Consider the following 16229-nt stretch of genomic DNA (forward strand, 5'->3'; position numbering starts at 1 on the left):
GAGGCTGAGGCAGGAGAATCACTTGAACCTGGGAGGCAGAGGTTGCAGTGAGCTGAGATAGTGCCACTGCACTCCAGCCTGGGCAACAGAGCAAGACTCTATCTCAAAAAAAAAAAAAATAGAAAAAGAAAAGAGAAAACTCAAAATTGTCTGGGTGCAGTGGCTCACACCTGTAATCCCAACACTTTGGGAGGCCGAGGCAGGCAGATCACCTGAGTTCAAGACCAGCCTCGCCAACGTGGTGAAACCCTGTCCCTACAAAAATACAAAAATTATCCAGTCATGGCGGTAGGTGCCTGTCATCCCAGCTACTCGGGAGACTGAGGTGGGAGAATCACTTGAACTCAGAAGGTGGAGGTTGCCGTGAGCCGAGATTGTGCGACTACTCTCCAGTCTGGGTGACAGAGCAAGACTTCGTCTCAAAAAAAAAGAAAACCCTCAAAATTAGTAAGCCTTAGATATAAGACAGGGTTTTTGAGTTCACAATATTCTTCATGCCAATTTGCCAATTTTTCCCATTAGATAGTATAAAGAAACAAAAAATTCTTCAGAGGAAGTGAATAGGCCAGAAGGAGAATTTAATGATGCAGCCTAATAGAAGGCCTTCTGGTTATTTTTAATGAAGGATGGGAGCCCTCTGTTGGCCTTTAAGGAAATTTTAAAATTAGGTTTAAAAGCTTAGTTGAGAGGCTTCAGCCCTTACGCATTTTTACATATGTAATCTTAATTTCCTCCAACAGGCGGGGTATAAGGGGCATAGGGAATAATAGAAAATGTGTGTGTCATTAGCATACCTAGAACCCAGGTTTTTTGAAGATATGTATTCTGTTATGCTTTGTCATACCATAAAGCTATATGGTTCCTGACCAAAAAATTCTAGATTGTGGATCCAAAAATACAGTTTTAAGTGTTCCATAATTTTGTAGTTTGATAGTTTGACGATGTAAGATCTTTTAAGTGGCAGAACTGATGCAGCATCCTTATATATCATTTATTTGTATCTTTCCCTCAAATGGTACCACCTATTATTTTGCCTGTTAGTTTTGTTTGTTTGGTTTTATATTTTGAAAGTAAAAATAATCACTAGATTAGATTTATTTTACTTATTATCTATTCTTATCTTTCTTACAAACTCTTTTTTTCTAGTGGATTCTCAAACATTTTTGCGGGAAAGTCAAACCATCACTGCCATGTATCTGCATATGAAAAATCTTTTCCTATTAAACCTGTTCCAAGTCCGTCTTGGAGTGGTTCATGTCGTCGAAGCCTTTTGAGCCCCAAGAAAACTCAGAGGCGACATGTTAGTACAGCAGAAGAGGTAAGGTGATAAAAGCTACTAAAAGTTAGGATCTTTCCCTACATTGAGACATTTGCTCTCTATTAAAAATTAGATGTTTATGAGCCATTCTGTTTTTTCCTTCCTGTGCTTTTTTTGTCTGAATTACTCTTTTTGAGTATTATCATCTATTCTAAAGGGATTAAAGAGATGTTTTAGCAGGACTTCATTATTGTCTTACTATTATGTCCTCTGTTCCTGCTGGACGGCTGACTTTACTTAATCTTTAGTGTTGCCTGAATGGTTTCCCATACATCAAACTACCTCTCTTCGATCTTTATTAGACCCTTCCTAAACCCTTGTCTCCTGTGGAAAAACTATTAGTCTTCCTCAGCAGTTTTTGATAAAATTTGATTTTAGTCCAGGTGAGGTGGCTCACTCCTATAATCCCAGCACTGTGGGAGGCCAGGGCAGGTGGATCACTTGAGCCCAGACGTTTGAGACCAGCCTGGGCAACGTGGCAAAAACCTCTCTCTACAAAAATTATAAAAATTAGCCAGGCTTGGTGGCGCATGCCTGTACTCCTAGCTACTGGTGAGGCTGAGGTGGGAGGATTGCTTGAGCCCAGGAGGTCGAGGCTGCAGTGATCTGTGATTGTGTCACTGTACTCCAGCCTGGCCTTCAAAGTGAGGCTGATCTAAAAAAAAAAAAATTTTTTTTATTTAAATTTGATACAATACCTGCTCTTCTCACTAGGAACAATTTTTCTTCAACATAAGAGAAAAATCAAGAAGCTAGTTAAACAATTTACATCCTTGCATTATGAGTAAGATCTTTTTGAAGTTATAGACTCCTGAAAAGAAAGGTGTTCTATTGACACTTGGGTTGTTATATTCATTCAGCAAACCTAAAGGAAAAAGTTAATTTCGTGAATATAATAATAGCATATAATTTGCATGATAGGATGTGTGCACTTGTTAGATGACATATTTAATGTACATCTAATTGTTGTGGTTGCTATGGAGATATAAATGAATAGTAATTACCTTACGTTTAAATAGCATTAGAGCCTCCAGTGTACTTTCCATGTGTATTTTTGTTTTTAATCCTTTAACCCAGTAAAATAGTTAGAGATGAGGTAATAGTCATATTTTACAGATTTGGAAAATAGGGTTCATAGATCACATGACTAGTAAATGGCAGGCCTAGCACCCAGATCTGAGGAAGTTTGGTCAAGTATGCTTTCTGTTATACAATACAGCAATATGGTTCCTGCCCTATGAAGCTTTCTGAGCATGGAGTTAAGAATTATAGCATTACATGCTAAATAATTACATAATTTGGTAATCAGTGATCTCTTAGGTGGTAAAACTTGATTATTTGTGATATGGTTAGTAAAAATGCTGGGCATATTTTTGGCATAAAGTTTATATTGAATCTAAAATGCTGGGCGCAGTGCCTACAAATACAAGCACTTTGGGAAGCTGAGGCAGGAAGATTGCTTGAGGCCAGGAGATTGAGATCAGCCTAGGCATAATAGTGAAATCCTGTCTCTCAAAAAAAAATTAGCTGGGCCTGGTGGCAGATGCCTGTAGTTCTAGCTACTCAGGAGGCTGAGGCAGGAGGATTGCTTGAGCCCAGGATTTCAAGGCTACAGTGAGCTGTAATTATGCCACTGCACTCCAGCCTGGGAGACAGAGCAAGACACTGAAAAAAAAATCAAAACCAACATTCAAGTGGATGGTGGCAGAACTAGTAAGTCATTTAGCAGGGCAAGGGATAGACAAGAGACTGGCAACATTTGCCTTTGATGATAAGAGCTGAGCAACAATGATGAAAAGGAGATTTCTTTTTTTTTTTTAATATTCCACAAATTTTCTTTCTTTTTTTTTTTTTTTTGAAACGGAGTTTCGCTCTTGTTGCCTGGGCATGAGTGCAATGGTGCGATCTCTGGCTCACTGCAACCTCCACCTCCCGGGTTCAAGTGGTTCTCCTGCCTCAGCCTCCCAAGTAGCTGGGATTATAGGCATGCACCACCACGCCAGGCTAATTTTGTATTTTTAGTAGAGTTGGGGTTTCCCCATGTTGGTCAGGCTGGTCTTGAACTCCCGACCTCAGGTGATTCACCCACCTTGGTCTCCCAAAGTGCTCACAGGCGTGAGCCACTGCGCTTGGCCTACATTCCACAAATTTTTGTGTCATCCTTGCACAGGAGCCATGCTAATCTTCTTTATATGGTTCCAGTCTTAGTATATGTGCTCCTAAAGTGAGCCCAAGATTTATTTTCCATTGTATCTTTTATGCTATTGAATTTTATATATAAATTATTTTATGGATAAATAATTGCTAGAGTTGTGGGGTTTGTGATTATGCTGGAATCTAGACAGTCTAAGGGGTACAGAGAGACTTTGTGGAGGAGATAGCAGCAGCATGACAGCTGGGTACAGGGCTCCTAACCCTCCCCTGCCCCGTGTTTCTGTTGCTCAGGCTCACCAGGATCCTTTAATTCTGTGTTCATTGTAAGTTTGCTGTTCACCCACCAGCTCTGTGGACCACTCAGCCTTCCTTATTTAGCCTCCTCTGCCAGCCTGAGAACGGGGTTGCATGGGCAATTTTACCCTCCCAGACAGCCTACCAAGCTACAGGGTGTCAGTGGAGAACATGAAGCTGGAGTTCTCCTTCCTCCTGTAGTGTAAAGAAGATGTACAGGATTGAATCTACTCTATGAAATGAGCAATGCAGGAAATTTTGCCTCTGGTTTTAGTTCTATAGTCTTCTAGTATGAAAATTGAGCTACCTGTACTATAGAATAAGCCGTATAACATGAGTAAGACAAAATATTGAGCTGAGCTTTATTATCACACTTTCAACAAATTTATTTAGATATTTATTTTGGATATTACAAATAATCAAGATATAATACTTTTTAACCCTGGGACTAAACTTATTGATGGGAACTGACAAACTGGATGAAAAGTCACTTTCCATGAAATGTTGGGATCCTCAACAGAGGTACATTTGCTTACGTTAAAGGAAGATGTATTAACCTTGATGCCGGATTTGTCCATCAACTTCAGGAATATGAAGTCATCTACAAAATTAACCATTAAGATGATGTCACCACTGCACTGCTCAGTCTTAAACAACAGAGGTTTGAAGAGAACACATGAAGAAGAATTTAGAAATACACAAGTAGTGGTTGGGCAGAATGGCTGACTCAAGGGACAACATTGAAAAGCTGTGCTATCCAGTAGGGTAACCGCTAGCCACAAGCGATGTTTAAATTAGTTCAAATTTATAATTTTGTTTTTCAGTCAAATTGGCGACATTTTAAGTATTCATTAGCCACATGTGGCTAGTGGCTACCATATTGGACAGGGCAGATATACAACATTTCTATTATTACAGAAATTTCTGTCAGATAGTGCTGTTATAGAGGATATAAACCTCTGTTTGGAAAAGAGAAAATACTTGTGACAATAAAAATGTAAAATGGCAAAAACACAAATAGTTTCTTTTCAGTTATATGTTGCTTCTAGACATGCTTCTTTGCAAATTTTTGAGCAACATTTTAAGATACTGAACTTTACTGACAGGTGACAGTGATGGTTTTATACTTTTCTTAAAAATGCTTTACAGTTTTATATGTCAAGCATTTTGGACTCAGAAAACTATTGAATTTTGCACTTTGCGTATTTTATATGGTATAAAGCTATTACTTTAAACAAAATGGAAATTAGGAGTGTTATTTATAAGGTTATTGGGGTAATTTATAACAAAACAGTTTACTAGTGTCCTTAAGTTTATTTTGTGTTCTTTATTAATGTTTTATAATTTTACAATTCTTTATGATGGAGCTTTCTATAGAAACATCACCTTTTAAAAAAGGTGTAAAATATGACTCCGTCCCTTTTAAAAAATAGAATTCAGTACGTTAATTATTTTTATACTTCAAAAAAACTCATCTTAGTATTTTTTCAGGTTTTAAAATGTGACTAGCTAACTTCTTTAACTTTATCATGCTATGCAATTGTTGCTTCTTTTCCTCTTAATATCCTAATTTTCTTACTCAGTAAAGAACAGTTGGGGCTTTTTTAAATTTAAATTTTCTTTTTCCTGAAATAGACTCTCAGTGTGTCACCCATGCTGTAATGCAGTGGCACAATCACAGCTCACTGCCGCCTCAACCTCCTGGGCTCAAGCGATCCTCCTTTCTTTGCCTCCTGAGTAGCTGCAACTACAGGCACACACCAATATGCAGCTAATTTTTAAATTTTTTTGTAGACACATGGTCTCACTTTGTTGCCCAGGCTGGTCTCAAACTCCTGGGCTCAAGTGATCCTTCGCCTTGGCTTTCCAAAGTGTTGGGATTATAGGCATGAGCCACTGTGCTTAACAACAACAACAAAAAGTTTAATAAGTAATTTACAGAGAAAGATGTTTTCTTTTACTTTGTAGTACCAGATGCTCCAAGAAAGAATTTTGTTTGAAGTTTTAGGTAACTTTCATTTTGGCAAAGCCAAAAAAGTTACATGTGTTCTTTTGGGAAAGGAAGAGGTGAGATTGTCACTGTTTGCCAACAACATGATCTTATGTGTAGAAAACCCTATAGACTCCACCAAAAACCTGTTAGAACTATTAAACAAATACAGTATAGCTGTAGGATACAAAACCAACACACAGAAATCAGTAATGTTTCTATGCACTAACAGTGAACTATGCAAAAAAGAAAGAAAGAGAACAATCGCATTTACAATAGCTACAAAAAAAAATTAAATTTAACCAAGGAAGTAAAAGACCTGTATACTGAAAAACATAAAACATTTAAAGAAATTGAAGATACAATTAAATGGAAAGCAATCCTGTATTCATGGATTGGAAGAATTTATATTGTTAAAATGGCCATACTACTCAAAGCAATCTGCATATTCAGTGCAATCCCTATCAAAATTCCAATGTAATTTTTCATAGAAAAAAATCCTAAAATTAATATGAAACCACATAAATCCCTCAATAGCCAAGGCAATTATAAGCAAAAAGAACAAAAAAGAAACTACCAGACTACCTTATTTCAAACTATATTACAAAGCTATAGTAATTAAAACAGCATGGTATTGGGGGGGAAGACATCAGCCAATGGAACAGAATAGAGAGCTTAGAAATTAACCCGTTATATAGGTAATTGACTGATTTTTTACAAAGGTGCCAAGACTACACAAAGGAAAGGACAGTCTCTTAATAAATGTGGTGTTGGGAAAATTGTATTTCCATATAAGAATGAAATTAGATCCTTATCTCATACCATATATAAAATCAGCTAAAAATGGAATAAAGACTTAAATGTAAGGCTAGAAACTCTAAAACTGCTAGAAGAAAACATAGGGAGAAAAACTACACAACAGTGGTCTGGGCACTGATTTTTTTGGATTTGAACCTAAAGTCACAGGCAAGAAAAGCAAAAGTAGACAAATAGGAATACATCCAACTAAAAAGCAAAGGAAACAACTGTGCAGAGACAACCTACAGATTGGGAGAACATATTTGCATCCATTCTGTAAGGGGTTGATAATTCAAAATATATAAGGAGCTCAACTCAATACCAAGAAAACAAAATTGTTTAAACATAGGCAAGACATTATCCTAGGCAAACTGCCACAAACAAAACCAAATACTGCGTGTTTTCCCTTATAAGCGGGAGCTAAACATAGGGTACAAATGGACATAAAGAAGAGAATAGTAGACACTGGGTACTATAAAGGTGGGGAGGGTGGGAGAAGAGCAAGGGTTAAAAAACTACATACTGGTGGCTGGGTGCCGTGGCTCCCACCTGTAATCCCAGCACTTTGGGAGGCCAACGAGGGCGGATCACAAGGTCAGGAGATCAAGATCATCCTGGCCAACATGGTGAAACCCCGTCTCTACTAAAAATGAAAAACAAAATTAGCTGGGCGTGGTGATGTGCGCATGTAGTCCCAGCTACTCGGGAGGCTGAGGGAGGAGAATTGCTTGAACCTGGGAGGCATAGGTTGCAGTGAACCGAGATCCAAGATTGCAGTGCTGCACTCCAGCCTGGCGACAGAGCAAGACTCCAAAAAAACCAAAAAGCTTCATATTGGGTGTAGTGGCTCATGCCTGTAATCCCAGCACTTTGGGAGGCCAAGGTGGGTGGCTCACTTGAGGTTAGGAGTTCGAGACCAACCTGGCTACTATGGTGAAACCCTGAAACCCTATCTCTACTAAAAATTAAAAAAATAAAAAATTAGCTGAGTGTGGTGGTGGGCACCTGTAGTCCCAGCTACTGGAGAGGCTGAGGCAGGAGTATTACTTGAACCCAGGAGATGGAGGTTGCAGTGAGCCAAGATGGCGCCACTGCACTCCAGCCTGGGTAACAGAGTGAGACTGTCTCTCAAAACAAAATAAAACAAAACCCTACCTATTGGATATTTTGCTTGCTATATGGGTAACAGTTTCCGTTGTACTCCCAAACTCAGTATCACACAATATACCTTTGTAACAAACCTGGACATAATATCCCCTGAATCTAAAAGTTGAGAAAAAAAAAAATACTGAGCAGGAGACCTGAATAGACATTTCTTAAAAGAAAAATTGGCCATAGATGTATTTTAAATCCTCAAAAACTCTAATCATTAGGGAAGTGCAAACTAAAACCACAAATGAGATATCCTTTCACACCTGTCAGGATGGCTTATCAAAAAGATGAAAGATGACAAGTGTTGGTGGGGATGAGAGAAAAAGGGACTTGTTGCACACTTTTTGTGGTCGGATATGTAAATCAGTACAGCCATTATAGAAAACAGTATGGAGAGGCCAGGCATAGTGGCTCTCACATTGCTTGAGCCCAAAAGTTCGAGACTAACCTGGGTGACATGGCAAAACCCCATCTCTACCAAAAAAAAAAAAAATAGCTTGGTGTAGTGGTGTGTGCCTGTAGTCCCAGCTACTTGAGAGGCTAATGTGGGAGGATAATTTGAGCCAAGGAGGCAGAGGTTGCAGCAGTGAGCTGAGATCATGCCACTGCACTGCAGCCTGGATGGCAGAGCCAGACCCTGTGTCCAAAAAAAAAAAAAGAAAGAAACAGTATAGAAACAGTATGGAGATTCCTCAGAAAACTAAAAATAGAATAATCATCATACAGCAAACCCACTTCTGGATATTTACCCATATGATTTGAAATCCATTTGTCAAATAGATGTCTGCACCCCCATGTTTATAGCAGTACTATTCACAATAGCCAGGTTATAGAATCAACTTAGGTGTCCATCAACAGATGAATGGATGTAGGAATTGTGTTACAGCTACACAATGGAATACTGTTCAGCCTTAATGAAGAAGGACATTCTGTCATTTGCAGCAACATAGATGGAATTGGAGAGCATTATTCTAAGTGGAGTTAAGACACAGACAAATGCTGTAGATTCTCACTTATATGTAAAATCTAAAACAATTGAACTAGTAGAAGCAGAGGGTAGAATCGTAGTTATAGAATCTGGTGGGAGGGGGTAGAAGAGGGACATGATGGTCAAAGTATACAAAATCTCAGGAGGAATATAGGTTGCTTTGCTTTTTTTAGTTCTCTTGCACAGTGTGGTGAATAGAGTTAATCATAGAGTATTGTACATTTTTAAATTGCTAAGAGTACATCTCAAATATTCTCACTATAAAAAAGTTAAGTATTTGAGGTGATGAATGTGTTAACTAGCTTTTAATTACTGTACATTGTATTCATGATTTATATCACTCCATATAAGTTTATACAATTATAAATGTATCAACTTGTAATTTTTAAATATACCTAAACTGTCTTTATCTGAAATGATTTTAAATGGAATATAATATATTCGATTTTTTTTATTTTTATTTTTTTATTTTTTTGAATCAAGTGATTCTCCTGCCTCAGCCTCTGGGGAGTTTTGCTCTTGTTGCCCACGGTGGAATATAGTGATGTGATATTGGCTTACCTCCATCTCCACCTCCCAGGTTTAAGTGATCTCCTGCCTCAACCTCCCAAGTAGCTGGGATCACAGGCATTCGCTACCATACCTGGCTAATTTTGTATTTTTAGTAGAGATGGGGTTTCTCCATGTTAGTCAGACTGGTCTCGAACTCCCGACCTCAGGTGATCCGCCCGCCTCGGCCTCCTAAAGTGCTGGGATTACAGGCGTGAACCACCATGCCCGGCTCGTGTTTTTTATTTGTAATAAAACTCAAAAAAAAAAGGTACTTCTCATCATTAAAAAAAAAAAAATTCTTGCAACTTCCAAATTAACAGGCAGGTCAGTGAAAAGTTCATAATCTTAACCTTTAAAACCATAAATTAGTGTAAACTGAAAAAGTATGAGGCTTAAAGAGACCTCAGATTGCTATTTGGAATATGGGTAATTTATTCATGTTTATATTATATTTTCTAATGAGTCTGAGATTGTTTGGTATCAGACAGAAGCTTTTCTTTTTTGTTTGTTTGTTTTGAGACAGAGTCTCACTCTGTCACCCAGGCTGGAGTACAGTGGCGTGATCTTGGCTCACTGTAACCTCCACCTCCTGGGTTCAAGCGATTCTCCTGCCTCAGCCCCCCGGGTAGCTGGGATTACAGGCACATGCCACCACACGAGGCTAATTTTTGTATTTTTAGTAGAGACAGGGTTTCACCATATTGGCCAGGCTGTTCTCGAACTCCTGACTGCAAGTGATCCACCCACCTCGTCCTCCCAAAGTTCTGGGGTTACAGGCGTGAGCCACTGTCACCCAGGCTGGAGTGCAGTGCCACGATCTTGGCTCACTGCAGTCTCCACCTCCCAGGTTCAAGTGATTCTCCTGCCTCAGCCTCTGGGGAAGCTGGGATTACAGGCACATGCCACCACACCTGGCTAATTTTTGTGTTTTTAGTAGAGATGGGGATTCACCATGATAGCCAGGCTGTTCTTGAACTCCTGACCTCAATTGATTTGCTCAGTTGATTTGCTGATCTCAGCCCTCAAGTGATTCTCCTGCCTCAGCCTCCTAAGCCGTTGGGATGACAGGTGTGAGCCACTGCACTTAGCCTGATTTAAAAAAAAAAATGTTTTGTGGTACAAAGAGGGACTATGCAAAGTAACGTCTCACACGAGTTATCTGCTTTGCTTTTTATGATAAAAATATTCCCATAACTTTTTTAAATACAGTTTGGTGGGACAGTGAAAAAGAACTAAAATGTTTGATTAATTAAGAATTAATTTACATGACCCAGGTAGTCTGATTTCCCTTTCCTTCTGTCATCTTTCCACCCCTAAAAACAACCTATTGTTTACCCTCTGGTATTGTGATTAGGTTATTTGGTATAATGAAAAAGTGGAATCAAGGTTTACATTGAAGAGTATTAAAAAATTCTAGTCAGTAAAGTGCCAGATAACATAAGCTTTCTTTTGTATATAGATCACAATGGGCAAATCTCTCTTAGAATCCAATAATTAGTAATGATGCTTCATTCTGCTGTCTAATCTTCATAATGGCAATTGTAGATGTTAATGAAGAGATTTATTTAATTATGGTTTTAAAATTTGTTTCTCAAGTACTCATATCCTATATTGTCTCTAGTAGAATAGCCAATAAATACAGATTTGATATTCATTTATAACTGATAATTGTCTTTTTGTAACCATTATTTTTGTGCTGTCACTGAAGTACCTGCTCAGTACTGTAGATAGTCTCTTTCACAAACACTAGAAAAAGAGACCATCATCTTGGGTACAATATTAATATAATGGATAAAATAATTGGGTTTTTTTTTTCACACAGAACATTGCAAGTTTGTTTTTCTCAAGTTCATTCTTTAACCAAATGCTCAGTTGTTTCCTTTTCTTATCACTCAGCTATTCAAGCTTAAGGGTAGTTTTTTGTCATATGTAGTTGTCACACTTCACAGTTCAAGTGTATTATAGTAGATCAGTAACATTATCCTGACAGGGCAATTAGAATTTGCTAAGGAGCAAAAACAAAAAGATTCAAGAAGAAAAAATGTAATGCCTGTTTATCCTTATATAGTTAATTTTGTAATTCACTTCACTTTTAACATACCTTAGTAATTGAGAAAAAAATGTACAAATACTTATGCACATATTGAAATATCATAGTACAAGTTGCTGCTAACCCAGACCATAATTTTTAAAATTATTTTGTGAGGATTGGTGGTTGTATTAAACCTGTATATAAGATTAAAAATAAATTGCTAGGGCATATTACTAATGCTGGTGAACACAGCCCACTGAATCGGGATCTGTTTAGAATTGATGCTTTACCAGGGTTATAAGTCCTTATATAATCTGGTTCTCTGTCAGGTGATCTAATTTCTTCCTACTCTTCTCATTCACACGGACCTTACTATTTTTGGAACACATTAAGCACCTTCCTCTCTCAGGGCTTTGCATTCGTTTTTCCTCTGTTTGGAATATTCTTTTATATGACTGACTTCTTCCCTTGGCTTTATGTTTCTGCTGAACCTTTTTAGAGAAATCTTACCTGTTCCTGCTGCTCTCCTTCCGTCACTTTCCATTCTCTTATCTTCTAATTTTCTGCATACTACCTGACTAGTTCTTTGTTTAATTCCTTTCACTGCAATATAATCTCCACAAAGGCAGGAACTTTATTTTATTCAATGCATTATTATCTTTAGTGACTGGAACATAGTAAATGTTCATGTCAGTGAATGAATGTTATGAAATATGTGGTTTTCCCTAAATGTAGTATTGGGGCTTACAGGAAAAATACATAAAGAAATGTTGGAGATGAAAATTGTCTCTGGAAAGTCCCTGGGCTTGGATAACAGAAAATTGTTGGCAAGATATTCCACTTTAACTGATCTTGACTATTCTGGTTAATTCCTTGTGATTTTTCTAACAGGTTTCAGGAATCAAGGGATTTGTTGGAATCCTAATTTAGAGGTCATTTATTTCTACGACTCTTTTTTGACTCAGAAGTGTTTGCCTGCTGACTTTCTGGTTTTATAGCCTATAGCTTATCTGCACTATTATTTACATATATTTGCCATAATTTTTCAAAATATATTATCTGGTATTTACTCAACTTCTATTTTACAGACTTGGTTATTTTCTTTCTTTTCTTTTCTTTTTTTTTTGAGATGGAATTTTGCTCTTGTTGCCCAGGCTGGAGTGCAATGGTGCAATCTCGGCTCACTGCAACCTCTGCCTCCCAGGTTTAAGTGATTCTCCTGACTCAGCTTCCCGAGTAGTTGGGACTACAGGCATGCGTCACCATGCGCAGCTAATTTTGTATTTTTAGTAGAGACGGGGTTTCTCCATGTTTGTCAGGCTGGTCTCGAGCTCCCGACGTCAGGTGATCTGCTTGCCTCGACCTCCCAAAGTGCTGGGATTACAGGCATGAGCCACTGCACCCGGCCCAATTTTCTTTTCTTTTCTTTTTTTTTTTTTTAAGACAATGTCTTACCCTGCTCCCAGGCTGGAGTATAGTGGTATGATCTTGGCTCACTGCATGCAACCTTTGCCTCTTGGTTCAAGTGATTCCCCTGCCTCAGCCTCCCCAGTAGCTGGGACCACAGACATGTGCCACCACAGCCAGCTAATTTTTTAGTTTTTCTTTTGTAGAGATGGGGGTCTCACTATGTTGACCAGGCTAGTTTTGAACTTCTAGCCTCAAGTGATCCTCCTGCCTTGGCCTCCCAAAATGCTGGAATTACAGGCATGAACCACTTGTGTCAGGCCCATAATTTTTAATTATCTTCAGGATTCTGCCTAAGCTTTGGCAGAGCTAGGATTCCATTTACATGCTAGTTTGAGAAATAATTGCCTGATTGGATGTGTTTAAACTGTTTTTTTTTTTCCTTATAGACAGTTCAAGAAGAAGAAAGAGAGATTTACAGACAGCTGCTACAGATGGTCACAGGGAAACAGTTTTCTATAGCCAAACCAACCACACATTTTCCTTTGCACCTGTGAGTCACAGAAACATATTTCAGATGAATTTAATTCTACAGTTTATTATTTGATGTTTAAATAATATTCTTCTCTTGCTAGGTCTCGATGTCTTAGTTCCAGTAAAAATACTTTGAAATACTCACTGTTTAAAAATGGAAATTCTTGTGCATCTCAGATCATTGGCTCTGATACTTCATCATCTGGATCTGCCAGCATTTTAACTACACAGGAACAGCTGTCCCACAGTGTATATTCCCTATCTTCTTATACCCCAGATGTTACTGCTTTTGGATCCAAAGATTCTGATATTCTTCATCAACCCCATCATCACCACTCTGCTCCACATCAGCCAGATAACTTAGCAGCTTCAAATACACAATCTGAAGGTAAACATGGTATCATATAACTATATTTTTAGTCTTAATAGCCAATTAACTGTTTATTAGCCCTATTATAGGCAACATTATAATATACATATAAATCAACATAGACAGTTTGAGCATCCTGAATCTGAAAATATGAAATCCAAAATGTTACAAAATCTGAAACTTTCTGAATACCAATATGATACTCTAAGGAAATGCTTAGTGGAACATTTAGGATTTTGGATATTTGGATTTGGGATGCTCAAATTGTATAATGCAAATATTCAAAAATCAAAAAAATCCAAAATTTGAAACTTCTGGTCCCAAGCATTTTGGATAAGAGGTATTGAACTTGTAAGACATGTACTTATATACTTCAAATACATATGATTCAGTTAACCATGGTATGAGTAAGCTAAACCCACAAATAAGATACTCTCTTTTTTTTACCTCAAGATGCAAATGATTTGTTTTGTTTAAACAATTAACTTCCTAAGTAGAGTCTACAGTCAGAGTATATTCAGCCCAATTGCTTTAGCACTTTCTCTGTTTCTGTGACTTTACAGTGGTAAGTAAGAATTTTGAAGTTCTAGGAGTTTTGAAACATCAGATAAATATTGAAGCTTAAGTACTTAATGTATACTTACTAAACCTGTATGATAGGTTTATGCATTTTAGAGTGATTGTCAGCGTTGGAAACAAAGTTTTCTACCTAACTTTCAGCTTACTGAAATATTCAGTCTCTTAGCATTCCAGTTAATTAAGGTTTTGCTGTGATAGGTTTCTTTGCTTCCTTAATTTTCCCCTTCTTTAGGTATGTATTATGTACCTATTTATGGTATGTACTTAGGTATGTAACTTAAAACAAGTTTTAGGTTAAGTGGTTAAACATCAGGGATTTTTTGATAGATGGAGCACCAGTCTCCTTTCTCAGGTTGTTTGATTTTTGTTTTTTTAATCTACTTGTCATTTTCTGAAAAATTCTCATTCAGGATTAAACTTTTTGGTAGCATCATTATATATCTACACATATCCATGAAGACTCTTGTTATATTTTGTGACATGATATACTGAGAACTTAGGGAAAAAAAAGCTGAAAAAAACACCCCCACAAAAAAAATCCTTTAACCTCAGAAACATACATTGTGTGGCAGATACTTAGATGCAGCGAAACTGAAACAAATATTGCACTGTTTAATTACTTTCCTTGTACCATTTAATAAATACTCTGAGGTTCTAATCGTAGCGCTTTAGAAGAACATGATTCCTGCCTTTGAGTAGTATTCAACAGAAAAAATAAATAATAGAATGATAAAATTTGTACTTTTTAGACACCTCCTGGAGTGCTGTTTCTCTTCCCTGTCCTCCTTCCCTCCTTCCAATTTCCTTCTGTCTTCTATTCTCTAACCCCTTTCCTTCTTTCACCTAATTCAGTCTCATTATAGATCATGAATCACAGTAGTCCCCTCTTATCTATGGGGGGGATATGTTTCAAGACCCCCCCCTCCAGTGGATGCTTGAAACCATGGATAGTATACTATATGTACTATACCCTATATATATTATGTTTTTTCCTATATATACATACCTATGATTATAAATTAGGTGCAGGAAGAGATCAACAACAATAACTAATAACAAAAATTATAACAATATACTGTAACAAAGTGTTTCTTTTTTCTTACTAAGTCAAGAACTTCCACCTTTTCACTTAAAGGAAGCACCTTTTTTCTTTTTTTTTTGAGACAGAGTATCACTCTGTGTAGCTCAGGCTGGAGTGCGGTGGTGCCGTCTCGGCTCACTGCAACCTCCATCTCATCTCCTGGGTTCAAGTGATTCTCCTGCCTCAGCCTCCTGAGTAGCTGGGATTACAGGTGTGAGCCATCAACGCCCGGCTAAGTTTTGTATTTTTAGTAAGACGGGGTTTCACCATGTTGGCCAGGCTGGGGAAGCACTTTTCACAGCTTCTCTTTGGCATACCTGAATTGCCAACATTATTACTTTTGCCTTTTGGGGGCATTATTAAGTAAGGCTTTCTTGAACACAAGCATTGCTGTACTGAGACAGTCGATGTGAGGACTGAGGTGACTACTAAGTGAGAGGTCACCAGTGCATATAACGTGGATATGCTGGACAAAGGGATGATTTCATGCCTGAAATAGAGCTGGACAGAGAATCAGCTACTCAGAATGGTATGCAATTTAAAATTTACAAATTATTTCTGGAATTTTCTATTTAATATTTTTGGATCATAGTTAACCATGAGTAACTGAAGCCATACAAAGCAAAGTATGGGAACTTAAACTAAGATACCTAGGAAGTACAACTTTGTGGGGTTTTATTACTAATGAAATGCTCTTATGTTTCTTTATTTAGGATCAGACTCTGTGATTTTACTGAAGGTGAAAGATTCCCAGACTCCAGCTCCCAGGTAAACTTTGGAAAAAGCTTGTTTGTTGTTTATTTATTTATTTTTTTGAGATGGAGTCTCGCTGTGTCGCCCAGGCTGGAATGAAGTGGCACAATCTCAGCTCACTGCAACCTCCGTCCCCTGGGTTCAAGTGATTCTCCTACCTCAGCCTCCTGAGTAGCTGGGATTACAGGCACCCACCACCATGCCCAGCTAATTTTTGTATTTTTAGT

The 16229-nt window shown here is 37.8% G+C and overlaps 1 protein-coding gene and 1 non-coding gene across 6 annotated transcripts in view; one reads left to right on the forward strand and one right to left on the reverse strand.

Annotated features, from left to right (window-relative positions):
• SENP1 (SUMO specific peptidase 1) overlaps positions 1-16229 on the forward strand; it is a 69840-nt gene that overhangs the window by 20776 nt on the left and 32835 nt on the right. For all 5 annotated transcript variants that reach the window (XM_064369801.1, XM_012459134.2, XM_064369800.1 and 2 more), the window contains 4 exons: positions 1147-1318; positions 13135-13238; positions 13321-13607; positions 15963-16017. In XM_064369801.1, coding sequence (XP_064225871.1) covers positions 1147-1318; positions 13135-13238; positions 13321-13607; positions 15963-16017 — 618 coding nt within the window. The remainder of the gene's footprint in view (positions 1-1146; positions 1319-13134; positions 13239-13320; positions 13608-15962; positions 16018-16229) is intronic.
• Positions 3444-3550, reverse strand: LOC135271835 (U6 spliceosomal RNA). The gene has a single exon (XR_010339968.1). It is a non-coding gene; the product is annotated as a U6 spliceosomal RNA (small nuclear RNA).

Source organism: Aotus nancymaae, unplaced genomic scaffold, assembly GCF_030222135.1.
Source record: "Aotus nancymaae isolate 86718 unplaced genomic scaffold, 86718_ANA_hifiasm-v0.15.2.pri h1tg000092l, whole genome shotgun sequence".
Taxonomy (NCBI): Eukaryota; Metazoa; Chordata; class Mammalia; order Primates; family Aotidae; genus Aotus; species Aotus nancymaae.